Raw genomic sequence first — 21,412 nt, forward strand, 5'->3', positions numbered from 1 at the left:
CATTGAAGTAAAAAATGCAACAAAAGCACCACACACTGCAAGTCTTACAAAACATTTTTAATTGTAGTCACATTCTGATGACACCCCCTCCCCTTCAAACACACACTTTGATACGAGATGTTCACATTTGTTTTTGAGTCCATACTTTAATAGCATCATCAAGACACATTGTCACAATCACTTCCAACTTGTTGGGGCCTCCTCTGATGCAAAGTAAACACAAGATACACAATGATTAATTTAGTTTTTTATCCTGGACACACCGCATTTTTTCAAGAAGACAATTCTCGGGCAAATTTAACCTTAAAATTTTTTTTTTAGAATAAGAAGCATCACTTGCTTCTCTTCATTTGTATCCACAAACGGCATAGATGAGACATTTAGAGGTGGTTAAAAAGCATGCTGGCACACTTTCACTCAGGATACACACACACACGTCTATTACTGCCTCCTTTGTCACAAAACACACACAACCTGCCAGGTTTACATTCCAATTAATCGTGTAGAAAAAATGGTGTCACCAATGTGATGACCAGAAACCAGGACACTTACAAAAGCACAAGCAAAATAACATAACAGATGATTCGTTGAATTGTTCTACCTTAGGCTTTTCTAATATTGAAATTGTAAACAGTGCTAATTAGCTGTCACTTCATATTGTGAATGGGGCTCTTTCGTCTCTTTTTCTTTTTTGGGACAAGTCCGGTCCCACTAATAACATGTCCAAGTCAACACACATTTGTCCATTTCCTTTATCAAATAAATATGGAAAGTTGTTTAAATAGTTAATTGTGTAAAACAAAACACAAGTACTCTAATATTAAAAATGGAGACATAACTTAAGCGTCCTCTTCATGTGTTCATTTCAACCAATCCAGTATTCCTATACATCTACATATATATATATATATATATATTTAGATTTAAGTCACTATATACAGAAAGCATGTATGTACACATACAGTATGTATTTACACGGTTAGTCTTTGTTTTGTTTTTTTTTGCATGTGACAAGCGAGAGGAATGTCTGGTCCCACGTGGAAGCTACTCTTCGCCCACCTGGATGTCAAGTAAAAAGCCTTTGCAAGAAATAGATCTGTATCATAAATACTCTGCTCAAAATAAACAGGATGCTTTGCACATCTGTGCCCACACACAGTCATCCTCCACGTGGGGGAAAAATGTACATCCATCAACAGGCAAAAGAAGAAAAAAAGTCGCAGCCCGCTTCTTGGTGCTAAGAGCCTGTTTTCAATATTCGTTCTTGTTCACCTAAATGACTTAAATCAGTGGCTCTCAAAGTGTGGTGCGCATGCTCCCTTTAGTGGTACGATTGAAAAAAAAATCACTGAATAGAACGTTTAAACTCTGCCTAATGGCTACATTTGTCTACCACAAATACATTTGAATTCAATCCTTTAGAACTATTTTTAAACCTATTGTTAGGTAACTCGATGAAACTTTTTTTCTGTAGTGGTACTTGGTGTCAAAACATTTGAGAGCCACTGTTTGTCATCAGCCACAACTATGAAACGAGCCATAAAACAGGGATGGGCAAAGAAAGACCTACAGGCCACATGGTCCTCTTCGCTCTTTAATCTGTTTACATTGTTATGAGTCAAAAGATATTTTTTTTTATTGATTCCCCAAGGGGAAGATTCAGGAGCCCTGTTACATTTGTTGCATTAATTTAGCTGTTTTCCCCCCCTCTAGGTTGGTCAATTGATTCTGATTTTTTTTTTTTAAAAAGTGACTTGTATAGTGAAATAGGTTAATTGATTTTTAAATCATAAAATGAAACCCACCCCTGCACTATTTCATATACTGTATATCCTGTTTTCTCGTGTCAATATAAAATAGGATCTGATGTTTGATTAGGAATCATAAATTCTGCAAATGTACACTATAGACAATAAATAGATTTCAGTAATTGAATGTTAACCATCAAGATGGGGTTTTTTTTTGTTAGTTAATCGGCTAAGTATGTACAGCGTGCATGTCTGTTGATGGTACACCCACACACACACCCACACATGCGCACGGTGCACACACAGGCAGATGTCCATGGCGAGAGCAGAATGGTTGTCGAGATTCCTTGTGGAAGAATTGAATCCTGCCCCCACTCACGTGTTCCTTGTCTGGCGTTCAAGGCATCAAATAAGGCAAACACAAACTAAAAATGGAACAATCCAAAACGCATGAATAAATCAGGGGAGGAAAGGAGCGAAAGGCTGGGGCGTCATAACACTGTGCTCTCCGAATCCTCCCCCTCCTCTGACTTGGTGGTTCCGAGGCGGCTCGAGTCCAGCAGCGCCACTGAGTGCCTGAGGTGGGAGATCTGCGCCAAGTCCAGAAGGCCGTCCAGCTCCATGTTGATGACGGGAATGTCCAGGTTGCAGAAAGAATCTGCGGGAGGAGGAGGCAGAGGAAGAGGAAAACATTTATTCATCATTCAAAGATTTCTTCGGGGTCGGGATGTGGAGAAGATTCCAGGTGGGGGCTGGGGGCCATGCTGGGCAAGGAATGTGCGGGTCCAAATCAGGCATGAGGGAGGAAAAAAAATTCGCAATATGACCAGAGAATGTTCAATAATGTAGCTAACTAGGCTATGTTTTTAACACTTTTAACAGCCCTACTGCAGTATGTATCATACAGCAGCAACACACCTAAAATAATGTTGTGTAAATTCAAGCATGGAGGAGTGGGCAGGGAGGGAGAAGGTGGCGGTGACGTTGAAAGCGGGCAGCAGGAGCAAGGCATTACGGGTGCCAAGCTGAAGCTTAGTTTTGCTTAATTTAGCGCATCCCTCATGCCCACACGAGCCATGCGAAATGGGCGCAATGAGATGTCGGGGTTGGATTTATGGGGGGAAGAGAGGAGGGGGGGTGTCACCATGTGGCCAAGGTAGGGTTTGAGGGATGGTGGATGTCAATGGAAGTCCGGCTTACCCTAAAAGTCCCTCAAACACAACGACGGCTCAAACGGCTGCAAGTGATCAACAACAATGACGCATCAGAGCAGTTTGTGTTGAGCACACATTTTGTGTCAACACCAACTCAAAAAGCGCTCTTCACGAATAGTGAGTTTGACCCTTTGGGTTTTGACACGCACTCGTACAGCATCTCACGGCGCGCATGTTCACCATTTTGAAGAAAATGACAGCTCCTACCAGGATTAAGCGGTTCGGAAAATGAATGAATGAATGACAGCTCCTACCTGTGGACATGCTCTCTCCAGGAGACAAACCATCCAGCAGGCCGGACGAGTGCTCCAGTGGCTGCGGGCTGCTGCCGGGGGTGGAGGGCGGCTGCGGGGGAGCCAAGCTGGGCCTCTGCCGGGGCGGCTTGGGTGTGGGCCGGGGCTTGGTGAGCGTTCCGGCCAGCGAGGGCGGCGAGGACAAAGACGGCGCACTGGCCATCTGGACGTGTCCCAGTGAGCCGATGGTGGCGTAGCCCTGCGGGTAGCCGAAGCCGTACGGCGAAGGGGTGCTGGGGGGCGTGGGCGACAGGCTGACGGGAGACGGCTGGCCCGTTGACTGCTCCGACACGGCCCCCGTCTGGCTGTAGGGGACTTTAGGCGGGATCGGAGCAAGCTTCTTTGCTAGCGGGGGAGCAAAAAGCATGTTTTCAGATTAGAGTCACCCCTGGGTGTCTGCGAGCTGTAACGTGGGGGTCCGCAATCCTTTGCAACCAATGATGATGATGTGTCAACATTTGGGGGAAAAAAAAAGGGCACACCTACAGAGGACTGCTCCGTGGCCAATTAGTGGCATCAATGATGACATCTTACCTCTTCTCACCGTGTGCGGGCTGTGCTCAGACTGGCTACCAGAAGACAGCGTGGCTTGGAATCCCTTCTGTCCGATCACTGGAGACAGTTCCTTGTTCTTCAGGGTGCTGAGGTGAGACAAAAACTAAATGAGGCGCCAAAGCTGATGCCGCCATCGTTCTCGTATCCTTTCATCATCGTAATAAAAAAAAAAAAACATCTTGACTTTACTTATCATCTTATTCATTTTACAGGATAGCCACGATGAGGGTTGAAGGGCAAAACCATCTACGGCTCCATACGGAAACTTCCAAGAAATGAGGATGACTGAAGCGTTGCAAGTCGGGGGCGGAGCCATGCAGATGAGTCTTTGACATTCACATGTCAATGACCATATAGTTGTTTTCCTTTCTCTTCATGTTTTTAAATGATGCAGGATCATTTTGTGGACCCCCAAGCTGTGACTCGCAGCTCCCTGGTTCCTGCCCACACGCCATACCTCTTTCATCAGTGAAGGCTTTGACACTTCTTTGTTGCCTAGCAACTGCCTCCTGCATTTCCTGGCAACCGGCACATAGCCGTGATGACTTGCATTAAAGATGCATTTGATAGCTGCAACAAAAAATGGCTGCTGCTTCTCTCTCACCCACCTCTTACCGGAGGGGCCGCATGGAGGGGGAAAGCAAAACCAAAAAAAAAAAAAAAGCGGTGTTCTTGCATTTACCTAGTGGCCTTGCGTCCTCGCTCTCGGCTACAGGTGGCCCAAGGAGGGGGGACGGATAAGGGGGTGCCGGGGGATTTGGGGGAGCCCAGGAATAGATCGTGACGCATAAGAACGAGCGGGGGTTTGATGTAGAGGTGGGAGCCGTTGGTGTCAGCTAGGGGCGCATGCAGGGGCTCGGATAGGGAGGCCTGCTTGTGCAAGGGCGGGGAGCTTTGGGCTCGGGGGTTGGAGTTGATGTCAAGGGGCTGCGGGGATGGGCACAGGGAGTGGAGGAACGGGGGCGGGCTGTAGCCCGAGCGGCGGGGGACGGGCGACGGGCCCGTGGGCACGCATTCGGGACTGCGGGAGAGCGGGCGCATACCAGGGGGTGCTCGGGCGTAGATGTGTTGAGGGGGGAGCGAGAAGGGTGTGGAAGAGGGGTAAGGGGGGGGCGGCCTCTCCTCCTCGGGGGAGGGGTGGGCGTTACAGGAGTCCGAGGCGTCATCCGAGCTGGAATGATAAAAGAAATGTTTTACGGCGAGCGGGGGAAGCTGCTGAAGAGGAGAATGGGGTGGGAAAAAATTTCCTGTTGGTGAAGAAGGGGGGGGGGGGGGGGGGGGGAAAGAAGCGTCACCTCATCCACTGCAGAGCCTTGCGACAATGGAAGGTGAAGCTGTGAATCATGCGGGCGCTGACGGCCAAAAGACAACATGAGAGCGCTGCACGGGCAGCCAGAGCCCCTTTCACGCCGACGCAATTGGCACATCGTAGGAGTACCGTTCCATCGCCTAGTCACAGTTCGGGTTTACTGAAAAACTTCACCTAATCGCTGTTTTTGTATCCTAGACAGGAAGCCCTTAGATGTCACTAGGCTTAAAAAAAAAACATTCTATCTTCATGCCAATAAGCTAGGTTGAAGTGAGTCGATGGGTTAAATTTAACCGTGAAGAGCTTTGCTTGCAAAAGAGCTTTAGATGCAAAACGTGAGAGTGGGAAGCTGCATCTAATTATCTAAATGTGACAAGTCGCAAGAGCTGCGTAAACCCCCCGCTAGGGAGTTCGGTCTGAAAGGCACCGGCGAGTACGTTTCGACTCTACGTTATACCTCATTATGTGCAAATTTGCCAGGGAGACAATGTGAAAAGGGCTCCAAAAAAGTAACATATTCAAGCATGTTCTGGGGTCAAAGGTTAAAAAGTCGAAGGAAGGTCTTTGGAGGGTGACGATGACATAGCACTGGTCTGGGGGCAGCTGCGGGCGCAGTTTTCAGGGGCTGAAACAGGGGGACGGACTGGGGCGGGGGGCACAACAGCCTTACCTGGCTCGCTCGCTGCTAGTGGGAGGAGGGGTGGGGGAAGGGGACCCTGAGGGGTCCCCAGGCGGCTCAGGGGCGAGTGCGTCCGAGGGCGGGGTGGGTGCCCGCACACTTGGGGGTGTGGACGAGGTTTTACGCGAGGACGACGAACCCCTGCGGGACACCCAAGAAGTGTCCATCACCCTGACTCCCATGCTGCAGTGGGACACAGACGCACAGCCAATCACTGCAAAGGAGGGCGCGAGCTTGGGGGGCGGGGGTGGGGGGTATAGGGGGTGCTCAGTCAAGGGATCAGCTTCCTCCGTCTAACCATTGATGTTTTGTTTCAGACTTGAAAGCCTTGAGTCTTGTTCCTTGGCGACCAAATGGTAGAAGCAGAAGTGCTGATTATAAAAAAAAAAAAATCAATGCCTAATTGTTTAGTTTGATCATTATTTCTCATTGATTTGCTCTTAATAATTAAAGAATAACAATCAAATAATTAGGTTCCAAACTCGCTATATTTTTATGACTTCATTTGATAAAAATGAACTTGTGAAAGAGTTTTTTTTTTTTGCTGTCAAACGAGTCCATTGGGTGCCAAACATCACAGTGATGCAACACACACGCACTCAAACATTCAAACACACACACACACACACACACACACACACGAAACAAGACCGCTTTGTTCAAATCCACCGAAGACGAACACCACACACAAAGAAACTGTGAGACGTAATGAAAGGGGCGAAAGGGGTATCACGCTACCTCTGAATCTTCCTGATGCTGCATGGTTCAAATAGAGAAAAAAAAGCAGAAGGGGGACACGGTGAAAGGTCAACACAACAGACACGTCCTTGAGACCCCCCCCCCCCAAAAAAGATGATTCATTCTCTGAAAGAATAATACTAAACAGAGATTCCAAGCGGACCTAATAATTTTTGGTCACGTTTTTTTTCTCGAGTTGAACTGTTTTAATGGAAATAAAATCGATGAGTCCTATCAAGTTCAGAAGTTTCATGGCAAAGCCTTACTCCTTTACAGCTAAGACCGCCGCCGGCTGCGCTCTACGGATCAGAGCCGGGTCCGGGTTTAATTAGCCGAGCTGCGCCGAGACGCCCCGCTGGGCCCGATAAGGCAAACGAGAGTTTGAAAAGAATGGTGGGAGGATCACAAAAAGTGAGAGAGAGAATGTCTTGACATAATCCATTGTCACTTTGGACTTAAGAGACTTCCTGAACCTAAAACCCGGTCTTCATTTTTGACAGCTCTGTTGTGTCCTGAAGTCTAAGTCGAAATCACCTGGCATTGGCTCGGTGCCTTTCGTGCCCAGCGCTGGGTTAGCTATTTCACCCAATTTGGGTGAATTTTAAACCCGCAGTCTTAAGAGCTGTTTAAGAGAAGCCTCGTACCCGTCTTTCTTGTAGAACTCCAGCATCATGTTGTCCGTGGCGACGCTGAGGGGTCTGCGACTCTGCTCGCTCTGTCGCCGTTCCATCTGCTCCATGTCGGGAGACGGCATGGAGCTGTAGTTGGCGTTGTGGTTGGTGTGCACCGGACTCCCGTAGTTGCCCGTCACGTTGAACTCGATTTCTGGGGAAAAAGCGCAGTGCATCGCTCAGTCTCGGGATGAAAGGGTTCATCTCTTTCTGGTTTCCGAGATATTATTTGAGAAATTCGGTGTTGACGCCTCACCTCCAGGGAAGAACCAGTCGGCGTGCTGGATGATAGGCTCGATGATGCCGACGATCTGCAGGGACACCGTGGTCATCATCTCCGTGATGTTGCTGCAGAGGACACGACGCGCACCATCATTTGGAATTTTTCAATTGTACTTCATGAAAAAGAGCTGAACCGGAATGTCTACTTTAACCTGTTTTCCAATTTAAGTATCTCTACTTTAACTTCAGAGTACAAATACGTTTGCCAACTCTGCGGGAAACATTAGCAGGGCGACGGCTGTGAAAGGATAATTAAGAGCTTGATAGATTGATGGCCGACACATTGAGAAGGACGCCGGGGAGGGCGACTCGTTTCCCAAATTGCTGCGTCACCATCCTGAGGAGACCACATCTTGGAAATGGTCGTCCCGAGGTTTTTATCAGCATATCCAAAAGGACAGCGAGAACTGTGAAGGTGGGCTTGTTGGTCTTGCACAAACTGGGGCTACATTTGATTCTTGAGTTGAAATATACATCTGAAATTGTTGGTTTTGGTCATAGGCTAAGAGTTATATTTTACAGACGTTTTATTGAAAATGAATGTGATTACAGTTGACGATTGACTTAAAAAAAAATGAATCGAAAATGTTACCCGTCGCTGTGCGTCCACAGCAGGTTGGGCCCCAGCACGATGGCGATGTTCCCAGGAGTCATCTTATTCACGTCCTGGTATTCCGTCAGTTTGGACAGGAACTTAATCAGATATCTGCAAACATGTCGCAGGAAGTAAAAGGAAGGTCGTATTGCACATTTGCATAACCTACTTTTCCTCATTTCTTCTTTTCCCAGCGGACTCACGAGAAGAAAAACACGAGATTACTGAGCTGTACAAGTTTCCCGACAACCGAGTGAAGCCGCGTGTGATAAACTTCCATAAAAGCCTCCCCGAGCTAAACACTACTCCCATTTGAGAATACCCTTGAGGACACAAAAGTGGGCCAGTGGGCCGAGCACGTGTGCGCGTGCATCCGCAAACATCAGGCAGCTCGTCGTGGCGAACGACGGTCTCTTGCTCGTGTCTGACATCTCCTCTGAGGAGAAGCGCTAAAAATAAACTCGATTTGTAAGATGCGACAGACACACTGACGCGTGCAAGATCCGAGACCCAATAAGTTGACGTTTTTAAGCTCTTTTCACACCAAACAACTCAACTATTTGTAAAGGACCGAGGATGAAGCAAACATCCATTTTGATTCGTTCTCAAAAAGCAATTTGGAGAAGGGGCGATGTCACGTGTTAAAACACAAGGAGCGAAGGTCTTACCTGAAGTTGTTGTTGCTGGCGGGTGGTAGTTTGTCACAAGCGCAGCGGAGAGCTTGCAGTCTCTTGTCCTGGTCCGGAATACTGCGGGAAGCACAACAAAAGTGAAATAAAAAATAATAATAATTACACAACTCTATCCTGTAGTATGTTTGAGGCTACTTACTTTGAGGCCTGGATCCAGTCGTTGTAAAGCTCAAATGTCATCAGGGGCTCGGGGAGCTCACGCAGGTAAGATTTCAAAGCTCCTACAGGACAATGATTAAATTTGTGTTACGCAAGATTTTCTTGTGTCGGAGGACAGATTTGGAGCTAATTTCTATCTGCAGCCTGCGTGGCAGGGAAATGGAGATTAGGAAACGTATATGCATACAGAAGATACATTCATAAAAAACATTATTCACAGCTACGCAGTGATGGGACAGTTTCACATTGAAGCTGATGCGGGATGCGCACGGGGGATGTGCACCCCCCCCACCCCAGCTCACAAATTCGATGCGCCGTAGCAGCCGAGTCACATGAATTTGGGATTACTGGAGAGGGATTTGTCCTCGGCGCTGAGTTGTCTCGTCCTCTCGCCTCGACGAGCGAGTGACTTTGGATTTGAGTCCGTATTTAACGAGCCGTCTGCACACTTGGGCTCAAGAATAATTCTCCTCCCATACAGTGCACTGGGGAGCGTGAAAGCTAGGCACCACGGTCTGTTGCTACGCATTCATGACATGCTGTAATTCCGTCTTTTCAAAACATCACAGAATGATGAGTTGGATAAAGTAGCGGGTTCGGTCCATTTTTTTCAAAAGTTTTTTTTTTTTTTGGTGGGGTGGGCGCAGCAGTTTTAAGAATGTCTACTGCTAACATGTTTCTGAGTAGCTTGAAGTCATCAGGACAGGTAATCAAATCCTCAACCCAATGCGTATTTATAACCCAGAGTTGGCTGACTCCTTTTTGGAGCTAGTGCTGAGTTAGCTATTTCACCCAATATGGGCTCCCTTTTGACGCAGCAGTTTCAAGAGCGCATGGAAACACATGAGCCCACCTGCGATGGCATGCGGGTCGGCCGAGTACTCCTGCACGTCCAGCACGCCGCAGTCCAAAGACGCTTTGAGCTTCTTCAGCTTGGAGGCGGACGGAGCCACTCGGAACAAACCCTGACATCGGCAGAAACACGTCACGTGTCACGATATTTCCGTAACGTGTCAATTTGCTTGCTCAATTGAGTGTCACAGAGGTCGTGTAAAATAATCTGTTTGTGTGCACGTGACATCATCATCCCAGCCCGTGCGTTTGTGTGTGTGAGTCTGACCTCCTCTTGCATGCCGCACTCGAGCAGCATGGTGACACAGGCCTCGATAGGGAAAGCAATATCTCTCCCACTGAGCTCTAAGTGCTCTTCCAGCGGCTTCCCGTAGCAAGGCTTCTCCGCCCACGACTCTGTCAAAACACACACACACACAAACACGCTTTAGATGCACACTCAGATGTACAATATTCCCTTGCTGTATCACAGATTTTTTTTTTTTGTGGAACGTATTTTTGCGGCTGTTGGGGAAATCTATATCACAAATGTTCTTTGTTTTTTACACTCATGTAAATACTGTACAGCGATGATTCTAAAAGTGTGACACTTGTGGTATGTGGTTCCCTCTAGCGGTACATTACACACAAATGACAGATTACAGTTCTGTTGTATTTAACTTTTTCGTACAACAAATTTAAAATGTATTTACTCTTCAAGAACGGTTTGTTTGAACAATTATTCAAGTCAAAAAATTTTGTGTGTTATGTTTATTTGAACTGGAATCATTTAAGTACAACTTTATTTATTTTTTTCTATATTTGAAAGCAGTGTGTGGTCACTTGTTTACCCTGATGCACTTTAATCTGAGGCAGAATGTTCTGCAGCAGCTCCAGTGACTTCCTATGGTACTCGGCCTGGACTTCAATCAGCTGCAGGGCACACAAGACATCAGTGTGTGTGTGTGTGTGTGTGCGTTTGAACGTGCGCATGTCTTTACTTACCGTCTGGAAGTAGTTTGCATAGTCGAGCTCTTTGGCCATGGAGCTGTACATGTCTGCAGACAGCTGGTCCTAGTGACAAGAAACAAAATACAAGTGTGTCATCACGAGTGTGTATAATTACAACAAAATCATTCATGACATGCATGCACCTGTTTGCAGTGCAAGAGCTACATGGTCACATTTGACCCTTTCATGCACCAATAATGATAACCTGTAAACTGATAACATGATAAGCTGTACCACTGAAGTAACCGCTTATCATGTTGCTTTGTCCCCTGAATGGAGAGCGGTCCATTTTAAAACTCAGACATTGCGCGGCAAAGGTCACACGTCAAGGTAAACTCCTGACCCGACAGATCTCCATGCGATTGGCGGCCTCCTCCATCTCCTCCCTCAGGTGGTCGGCCTTGGCTCCGCTGGGCTGCAGGTTGCCGGACAGGCCGGACGACTTGCTGGACTGATAGTATCTGCGACCAGTTCAATACACAGTGAAGAATGAAAAACATGAATTCGATCCATTTTAAGGTCCGTGTACTTGTACAATTTTTTTACCCTAACAAGTACGACAATTTACAGCACTAGCAAAACAATTCAAGGTTGATCTCAGGTCTGCTTCTTAGCCACATCAATCATCAATATACTAAACATGCACACTGACCGTGTTCGTGCAGAGTCCATGTCCAAGACCAGTTTGGCTAAATGTTTCCTTTGTTTCTGGATGTTTGGGATTTCCACCTGAGGGGGGGCAAGCAGAGTTGACTTTTGTTGTCAGCTGCGAACAAGTGGAACACACACACACACACACACACACACGCACGCACACGAATGTGTGCCGGTCTCATGCGGATTCATTTACAAGCATGCAGGTGTCACATTGAGGTAAAGCAGGAAACACAAGGTCAGCGTTCATTTCATTACCTCCACCAAGGAAGCTACATCTTCTTGTATGTACTGTCACTTCTTGTCTGCCGCTTTTGATTTATCAATCAATCTATTACTCTATTTTTCTCTTTTTTTTGCGGGCTTTGGTTAGAATAGACATTGCCGTACAGTGAACGCCTGCCAATTTTCAAAAGGTGGTTTTTGTACCTCGGAGAGATCGTATAGTGGGTCCATGACGTCTCTCTCGATGGTGACTTCGAACAGGATGAGCTCCTGGGACAGTTTTTCCTGCGTCTCGCCGCACAGCTTCAGCATCTTCCTGCGACACCACAACAGATGACAGACATTTCAGAACCGACTGCAGGCTCACCACTAATGCACGAATGTACTCACCCTAGCATAGACTCGTCCCCGAGCAACGCCGCCCCCTCCAACATGCATTGTGCGAGTGTTGCGAGAGGAAGTTTCTTCTACACGAAAAAAAACATGAAAGAATCACAATGATGCCCAGCTCCACGTGTTTAGCGTCACACAAACCAGTGTTGACCCAAAACTAATCTCTCGCCCTACTATAGCCCTGAATTATTTTTTTTATTTTGGTCCATTTTATTGCCGCTTCTCCTCCTACTCCCCCCACGTCTCGTCATTTCTGTCACCAAGAAAACCAATCAAAACCACCAACTTCATTGAAAGAAGCTTGCCATGACAGATGGCGTCCATTTTGCGATGTATGGAGCTAATTACCGATTTTAATCGATTTCACACCTACGCTTATAGAAAAAGTAAATGACAATGTCATTATAAGTATTGCTTTTTTTTAAATGAGATATGCTTTATTTGAATATGTAGGGCACCAAAGCCATGTCAAATATAAAAGTATTGAATCTAGTGGCATCTGGGTGCCAAGCAACTATGTTGACGTGAAGGACTTAATTTAGTCAGGCCATAACCTTGTCGAATAGAAAAAAGTGCTACGCTGCCATTTTGTGACATATATAAGCAATTACTCCTTACTAGGCAAGTTGACGTTGGCAAAATAGTGACTTTGGAAAAAACATACCCATGCCTCAAAAGTTTCCAACATGAGGATAAATAAACTGCTTCAGCAAACCTGACAAATAAAGTCGATTGGATCACTAAAGCGGTGAATCGTAAATAAAAAGGTTAATGATGGCGTGTTTGCTCACCGACGGCGACCTGACCGACTTCTTGTCCACTTCCACGTTCTGCTGACCCTGCAGACACGCGGCCAACTTCTTGTGGGTGCTGTGTGACACCTGCTTGACCAGCTCCAGGCGCTTCTCCGCCTGACACACGCGGTAACAAAATTCCAACGAATGAAATCATTCTCATTCATTGCTTAGGAGCGCACGCGTCCACGACGACTTACCTGCAGGAGGTCTTCGCTTAACACTTCAGTCTTTTCGGCCCTGCGAGGGAACAGAGAAAAGTAGCCTCATTGTGAGTCAGACTCAAGTTGGAGGGATATAGTTGCCATAGCAACTTGGGAAAAACACACACACACGCACGCACACACCTATTACATGCATGTCACAATGTCGTTTGCTGCATTTCTTATGAATATTGCAGCAAAAGAGTGGAGCAAATGATTCATTTCTGGTTCCGCCGTTGACGCAAAGGATTGTGGGAAGCCCTTTGTTGCTCTTCAGTGAACAATGTGAGGAGATATTGAAATGAAAACGGAGAAAAGAGGCTCGATTGAATAAAATCAGAGACTACACAGCGGCTCGCTGATATCGCAGTGCATTCTGGGAGTTGAAAAGGACAACTTCATTTCTGTTTGTCCGGAGTTTCAACTTTGTTTTCACCTTTCCCAGCAGAAAATCACCATTCATCGTAAATCATAAATCGTGTTCTTATAACTTTTTCTGTTCAGACTACAATATCCATATACAGTATGTTATACAAAAACAACTCCCCAAAGCCACAAGTTATCAATAAAGTCATCAGCCACATCGGGTCTGTCCTCCCTCACTTCCTGTACGTCATAAAAACAAACAAACAACTCACAGAACGGCAGCTCGAGCCCTGCTGATCCGCAGCTTTCTCTTCCACATCCCCTCGCAAGCAGGCGGGACGGCGCCTGCTTTCAGACCCGCCGAGGCAGCGAGTGCGGAGGAGGAGGAGGAAGAGGAAGAGGAGGAGGAGGAGGAGGACGGATAGGGAAGAGGGAATGAGACCTGACGATCTGGTCCTTACGCTTCTTTGCCTCATCAGCCATCAATCTGCCTGATAATTGTCACCGTGACAACGGGGCCCATTGCACAATCGTGTTGTTGTGTGTGTGTGCACACGTTAAGGTGTACAGTACATATTTTTGAGTGCACATATGCTAGTGAGTGTTCGCATGCAATTGTGCACGTGTGTGTGTGTGTGTGTGTGTGTGTGTGTGTGCACTTCCTCCGCCTTCTCACAGACACACAGTGTCAGCCTCAATGTCAGGATTAGCAGCGATGTGACTAATAGGTCTTTCAGTCTGCGCCCATTGTTAACCAGCCAGTGGTCTCCGTGGCAACCACAGAGCAGGAGGAAATACTTTCTGGGATGATGTCATCGACGGGCAGGCAGAATAGTCGCACTTTGATACTGAATGAGTGCACTTTACGCGGCGGAGGCGCGCTATTGTGGAAAAAAGCCGTGATGAGGCCAGAGGTTATGATTGACAGCTGCTTCGAGGGGACGACAAGGTAGGAAATGCGCTTGAGACACACACGTACATCTTTCGGAGTCGCAGAAGCAAATATAATAAATATTAAGGCAAAACTGAATGAATGCACTTCACACGTTGAGACGCACCATTGTGTAAACAAGCTGTGGCGGCATGGGGGCGTTCTGATTGACAGTTGCTATCAGGAAAGACGTCAGTAGGAATTCCACTTGACACACACACACACACACACACACACACACACACTTCTGACATTGACAACATAATGTAAGCTTGATTGATGGTGCACTGAGACGGTGAACTGATCTGATGGGCTGACAATCTGTACGAGTACGCAATTTGTCGCCAACATCCGAATGATGAAATTGTGTGTTGCAGTAATCTTGGAAAACGGAGACAACTACAACACACTGCTGAACCAGGCACACACACACAATATACTGCTGAAACAGGAGTCACAGAAGCAAACGTAATAAATATTGCCGGCTCTCGCCCACATCTCCCCACCACACAGCACTGGTGCCGTTGGTGTTGTACTGGTGTTGCACGCCAAACGGAGTCACGTGACGACAAAGCCCGGCCTTGAGCTGGAGCTGGCCCAGAAAGAGGAGCTCATCAAAATGCCGATCATGGCCCAAAGTTGCAAAAGTGTCCAGCGGCACCCCAGGGAGGGACTTGCACCCCCGGCCCCACTCCTCCAACCTCTCTACACAAAGACAAAGCAGGCTGCGCTCCAAATTCTGCCACCGTACCTCGATCCACTTCGCGCCGAAATGTTATCGGGCACGGGATCCAATCTCGGCAATGGTCTTCATGCGAGACACAACTGTGCCCTGAAGTTGACTGTCGACCATTTCATTGTTTGTCAAGCTCACCTGCAACCCTCATAGGACAAATGCTTTAGATCACGGACGAATGGGAAAAGAAAATTTGAACTTCATGTCGTGGATCTGGTGAGTAAGTGCTGAGGTTCTGGTTCTGATGCAGAACTTGCTGCAGCAGCTCGACCTTAAAACTTCAACGTTTCTCTCACCGACAGCATCAATAATTCAGAAGGGCTAAAAATAACAACAACACTTCTGTGCCTCTGTGAAGACAGAAAGGAGGAGGTGTTTAAAATTTCTCTGTCAGGGAACTATAGATTCTTACATGTATTTCGTTGGATGCTTATGTCCCTTAAGGAAAGAAAAATGGCCATTTTTGACTGCGATTGACAAGTGACAGTCAAACCAGTGCTTCCAAACTGTGAAGCAACGATGGACAGTTTCTTTGCGGCGGTTATTGGCAGTGAGACGAGTGTTTGCTTTCCAACCACAAAACAAACAAAATGTGGCTGCAGTGGTCGATGGTGTGTGCGGGTATGCGCTGTCGTGTCAAGGCGTCCATTCAGGAAAAAAAAACTGCCGGATGACGAGTGTAATTAGCGCTATAACATAATAGCACTAATGACGTCATATCGTTAATAAATGCATACCGAAATATGGAAGTAGGGGTCCCAATAAAGCAAACATAGCAATTCCTTCTCCAAAACCTTTATGAAATGACTGATGAAAATAATAGTACATGAATTTGACAATGCAGGTTTTCTTCTGTACCTTGTCGACAAATGGGCCGGCTGCTTGAAAAGCGTTAACAATGACGACGCATCCTGATGTTCGCCTGCTTTACCCCATCAAGCAGATGTGTTGCAACATCTCGAAGGATGCTCTCTCTCTCTCTCTCTTTATGTAAAGGCAGCTCAACATGTTTGATGAAATAACGTGAGAGGAGGCTCCTGTGCGTTTTTCAAAGCGCTAACTGGCCTCGGGCTCCTCTCAGCTCCTCTTGGTGCCGCGTGGACTCGTTACTGCGAGCGCCCAATAAAGCAGTGAGCGCCATTTAAAGTAGGGAGATATTTATGGCGCTCCCCGCAAGGCCTCTCCTTCTCGTTTCGACCCACATTCCACATTCCTCGACGTTCGCAGGAATGGGACAGGGGGGACTTGACTGACGCGACCTGACTCGAATCAGACTTAAGCCGCTGATTTTGGGACTGCGGAGTTGCTCGGGCTAAAACTTAAGAAAGACTGAAAGATTGTGAATGTACTGGAATAGAAGAGAATCAAACTTGGTTGAGCTAGTTAACACAAGTACAAATATTATTATCAAAATATTACAAATATAAAGCCTCAGGCGTCCCGTCCGGAGGGACGCCTGAGGCCTTCTGAGGAGAAACATACTCGCGACGGCATCCACAAGACGACGCCTCGGGATGTGCCGCAGCTGCTACGTGGCGAAGCGCGAACGCGGCAACGCAGACACGTCTTTGCAATTAACGGGAAGATGAACACGCTGTGCGAGGATGTTATTTGCTACTGATGGTGAGTAAACAGGGGCGGCCCGGTAGTCCAGTGGTTAGCACGTCGGCTTCACAGTGCAGAGGTACCGGGTTCGATTCCAGCTCCGGCCTCCCTGTGTGGAGTTTGCATGTTCTCCCCGGGCCTGCGTGGGTTTTCTCCGGGTGCTCCGGTTTCCTCCCACATTCCAAAAACATGCATGGCAGGTTGATTGGACGCTCTAAATTGTCCCTAGGTGTGAGTGTGGGCGTGGATGGTTGTTCGTCTCTGTGTGCCCTGCGATTGGCTGGCGACTGATTCAGGGTGTCCCCCGCCTACTGCCCGAAGACGGCTGGGATGGGCTCCAGCACCCCCCGCGACCCTAGTGAGGATCAAGCGGTTCGGAAAATGGATGGATGGGTGAGTAAACAACTGACTTGCTTACTCAGGAGCCTTTCGTCCACTTGACCTATGAAAGTTTAAAGGCATGAGTCAACGGCAGTAAATCTTGAATGTTTAGCGTTGGACATGAATAACATCCACGTCCACTCTTGTGCCCAGACAGAACATCCTAAGATGCGCTCATCGGTCCCGGGAAGGAACGAGGCGGCCGGTGGGAATGTCCGCTGAGCACTGACTCATCACCTGACTCACGGTGTGAAGGCAACATTCCAAGACCTACTTTTTCCTGGTCCTAAAATGTAAATGAATGATTATGAAAAGCATTCGAAAATAAATCATTAGATTATGGAATTTTCTCTGATATCACAATAAAAAAGACCATAAAAGTCAAGCATTTCTTTTAAGTTGTAATTTTCTGCAATCAAAAGAAATCCTAATATTACAAGATTCATAATATAGATGATGGGCTGTCAACAGGAGATGCCTTGGCAACCTCAAATTTGGAGCCGACTGGTCGAGTGTGTTGTCCACACCTCATGTGATCAATGCCCTTGGGTGGACCTTCATCAGTGTCAGCTGACCCATCTCAGTCGAGGGTCATGTCGACACACGGACACGGGGAATCACCGCGATTGCCGTTGCCATAGTTATAAGAGGCCACCGCCGTTGCCGTGGAAATGCCTGAATGAGGTCACGCAGTACGTGGCGCCTGCGTGTCACTGTTCCAACAGCTCCAAATAAAATAAAAGATGCAGCTGTTTTTTTCGACATTCCTGAATGAAACGGAACATTGCAGGAAGTGTCCTGGCTCTCATCAAGCTACTCCTAGCATCGCTGAAGCGCCGCACCCCACCCGGGACATCACTTCCTGTCCTGTAAGTGCTCTCAGCACAAAGCGAGCAGGAGCACGCACGCCTACAGCTGGGTGGCTAACGTCACCTCGAGACAGCCCTGCCCCAGTCGCCGCGGCAACATAGGCGTTTGCCACCACAGCTACATCAGACACACAGTCAACGCTCTTGAGCTTTTTGGTGGCCATGAACGCGCCACAAACTCGTCAATGACGTCCAAAAGGAACACGCGTGACAGGAAACAAACTTTGAACGCCATCCACCATTTTCCTGCCCACACGTAACACGACTCATGAAGGTTGTGTGCGTCATGGGGACGGCAGTGATGGGATTACACGCGGAGGACAAACAGTGGGAGCGTCCCCCATCTCTTTGTCATGCGTCCATCTAATCAGAGGGAAAGCTCCTCATCCTCATTGAAAATAAGCCGCAAAACCCCAGTCTACTAAGCTCGCTTCGGAGGGTCACAAGTCGCAACAGAGCGCAGATGTTTCTCATCACCAGCGTTACAGGAGGATACACACTTACATGCATACATACTGTATATCCAGCTACAACATAGGTGGGCAAAGTTCTCCCGGTGGCGCACCGAGCCTTTACATTATCAAGAGCACGGCGATATTTGTTGCATTCATTTAGGTGTTTTTCCCTTGAAATTGCTTAGTGACATTTTATTTATATCTTACATATATTATATTTATATATAAATATAATTAAAATAATGTTTCATTCTATTCCATCATTGGTTGCGACAACTGATGGTAAATTATTATTATAATAAAATGAACTATGTTACCATTTGGATGCACTTTTATTTTATTTTAGTCCTTTTACGTTTGTTGCATTAATTTCTCTGTCCCCCCCCCCCCCCGTACAATTGGTTGATTAAAAAGATTTAAATGCTCATTTGTGGCCAAAAATTGGGTGCACTGCACGCAAAAAAATACAAGTAAATAATATAAATATAATTCCTGGAGAGGTTGGTGAAAATCAAGTGCACCTTATCAAGAAACACAATGTCGAGCACATTAATTATTCCAGTTTCTAGTCAAGGTGCGCTCCATTTGTTTACCAGGACGTCCAAGTTGTTCTTGAGAATGGTACTGAACCCAAGTATTTTATGTGCACGTTATACCATTTTGTGACCACAAATTCCTAATGTCTGGGCCTCCGTACCTTCTGACTTCTGTTCAATTTGGACCAGCGCCTCGTCTCGGCATACCCAGCCTTGAAACTCCCCCTTTCTCTTTACGGCATCATCGCCATGGAAACCGTGAATGAAATCGAAGAGGACACGTCATCACCCCCCACTCGTACTGCACGCTTTGGGTTTACACTTTGTCGCTCAGTCACACAGTTTAGGCGGGATTAGCGCTGCACGCTGGCTGTTTTGGAGATGAGCTGAACTGCGTCTGAACCTCTGGCGACCCACATCTGGATTGGAGTGACACCATTGGGGGAACAAGTTTCGTTGGGGGAAAAAAATGGTTGTGCGGCCATCTTTTTGATAATTACGTCTGAATAAAAGAGTATATTTCATGATGTGGCTTTAAGGTCACAATCACAGAAAACACTGGTGGCTTCTAAGTAAAGCGGGATACCATACATTGCACTTTTGTCCTCCTCTAAACACGCTAATTGTGTCACCTATGAGGTAGGTCATTATCGGCATGTTCCACCTCAGTGGGCTCCATCAACCACATACTCACACCCAAAAAAATATGACAACACTGCTGCCATTTCTAAATCAAAACTAAACGTGACGATGATGAGCTTCTGAATCTCACTAGTATCTTTTCTTTCATGGCTGGAATCAGCACCTCCTGTCTGCAGGCCCAGCTCCAGTTTGAACAAACACAGAGCTCATTGGTGGATGCGAGGCGACAAGTCGACCCACTTTCTCACTGTGGTTGATGCGTCTGCGAACAACAAACAGGCCTCTGCCAAGGCCAAACAGCTATGTTTGATAGTAGTACATTATTACGTGACAGGCAGGAAATACACATGGTAAGCGGTTATGAATACTAGTCTTGGACTTGTGGAACTCGTGGCAAATGGGTGTTTCTACTTGATCAGGTGTCGCCAATACAACTATTTGGAATTTTGGAAAAAAAGAAAGAAACGACTGGTGTACTGAGCAAGAGACATTCGAAAAGGTGGGCCAAAGATATCAACAGTAATGGAGAAAATAAGCAACTTGTATCCATCATGGCGTGCAACAACACAAGCTACGCCACAATCACTTAGCCTTACCAGGAAACAAAAAGAAGAGAACAATTAGAGTACCTCCCCTAAACCAAAAATATGTAGCGTGTTTCTGCACTTTGTAGATTCAAGCAGGATTAATCACATCTTCTCTCATCAAGTGTGACGTGTCACTGCGTTTAACCGGTACGGCCGCTTAATACTTGGATGCCCGGTTCAAGTCTGGGATTAAAAAAGATTTTCTGGAATCCAACACCAAAAGAAGAAGAAGAGGGAAAAAAAGGCAGTTTGTCTGCGGGAACCAATCTTAAAATTAAAACAAAGCTACAGCATGGAGACACAGCGACTTGATAATCTATAATATCAGCAATATAGATAGATAGATAGATAGATAGATAGATAGATAGGAGTACCTAATCAAGTGTCCTCAGTGATGATTGTCAGATCAATACGTGACAGTCATGCAAGTGAGCCCCCCCCCCCTTTATAACTGCAGAGTGCCTAAAGGGTGTGTGGGGGGGGGGGGGGGCATTGCCCAGTCCTACACGGCCATCATGCCCGCGCTTGTGCGTGCGCGTCCACGCCGTCAATCACACGACGCGACCTCCATCCATCCATTCCTTCCTTCCTACCTGCCCACTGTTTGGTTGGCGAGCTGTCTCATTCGGTTGAACTGCTTCTTCATTTTGTCGTCTTCTTCTGCGCCACACCAACTCCACGGGGTCTCATTGATGTCGTCCGCCGCCGTGACAACCACGCCGAGCGACCGCTGCTGCCTTCATGGCGGCGACGACGAGGGCGGCCGGCCGGCGTGTGTCCGTGGGCCGCCTCACTCGCTCGCTCCCGAGGAGATGGCGGTGGTGGTTGTCGACCGAATTTGCGCGTCCGTGCTTGGCCACTGACAGTTCCCGCTCTCCCTCCCTCCCGCTCTTGACGCTCGGTGCATCATGGGAAGTGTAGTCTATCAAAACACAAACATTCAATTCAGTTGAATCAGACAACTGTGATTCCAAAAGGTCAAATAAAATCTACATTTGTCTTGTATAACACATTTGTAGTTGTTTCATATCAATGGACCTGCGTTTGACCCGATTTTAGTGGAATACATTTCTTCAGTACATTTCAGTGGGCGTTAATTATGGATTGTCCTTGTCCCCGCAAAATGCCTCGACACTATCTGAAGCATTGAACTACATTTACAATTTACATTCTAATATTTGTTCAATTCTCCTCATTTCCCACCTTGCTCTTTCCAGTATTGTACATAAGGCACGGCTGTGCTAGGAAAGTATGCGGG

At 47.0% G+C, this 21,412-nt stretch overlaps 1 protein-coding gene and 1 long non-coding RNA gene across 6 annotated transcripts; one reads left to right on the forward strand and one right to left on the reverse strand.

The window, feature by feature from the left end:
• Window positions 1-36: 36 nt before the first annotated feature.
• Window positions 37-21,021, reverse strand: LOC147189944 (rho GTPase-activating protein 44-like). 4 transcript variants are annotated; one of them, XM_086139148.1, is made up of 23 exons: window positions 20,748-21,021; window positions 13,044-13,083; window positions 12,841-12,960; window positions 12,047-12,123; window positions 11,861-11,972; window positions 11,430-11,506; window positions 11,121-11,238; window positions 10,772-10,840; window positions 10,618-10,699; window positions 10,056-10,183; window positions 9,789-9,900; window positions 8,916-8,997; window positions 8,753-8,833; window positions 8,082-8,195; window positions 7,464-7,555; window positions 7,181-7,361; window positions 6,537-6,554; window positions 5,790-5,981; window positions 4,493-4,981; window positions 3,790-3,896; window positions 3,217-3,600; window positions 2,949-2,985; window positions 2,258-2,406 (listed from the first exon to the last, which is right to left on the reverse strand). In XM_086139148.1, exons 1-22 carry the CDS (start codon window positions 20,798-20,800, stop codon window positions 2,978-2,980), a joined length of 2,736 nt encoding a protein of 911 aa, XP_085995274.1. In that variant the 5' UTR covers window positions 20,801-21,021; the 3' UTR covers window positions 2,258-2,406; window positions 2,949-2,977. The 4 variants fall into 4 exon arrangements, with proteins under 4 accessions (XP_085995271.1, XP_085995272.1, XP_085995275.1 ...); XM_086139145.1 differs by lacking the exon at window positions 2,949-2,985 and having other exon boundaries at window positions 37-2,406; XM_086139146.1 differs by lacking the exons at window positions 2,949-2,985; window positions 20,748-21,021 and adding an exon at window positions 13,685-13,767 and having other exon boundaries at window positions 37-2,406.
• On the forward strand, window positions 14,164-18,712 carry LOC147189945 (uncharacterized). 2 transcript variants are annotated; one of them, XR_015097512.1, is made up of 4 exons: window positions 14,165-14,361; window positions 14,721-17,077; window positions 17,219-17,358; window positions 17,537-18,712. It is a non-coding gene; the product is annotated as an uncharacterized LOC147189945 (long non-coding RNA). The 2 variants fall into 2 exon arrangements; XR_015097511.1 differs by having other exon boundaries at window positions 14,164-14,361; window positions 14,721-17,358.
• Window positions 21,022-21,412: the final 391 nt, after the last annotated feature.

The sequence above is a fragment of the Hippocampus guttulatus genome, chromosome 19 (genome assembly GCF_054856545.1).
Source record: "Hippocampus guttulatus isolate MCC_2025c chromosome 19, RoL_Hgut_1.0, whole genome shotgun sequence".
Taxonomy (NCBI): Eukaryota; Metazoa; Chordata; class Actinopteri; order Syngnathiformes; family Syngnathidae; genus Hippocampus; species Hippocampus guttulatus.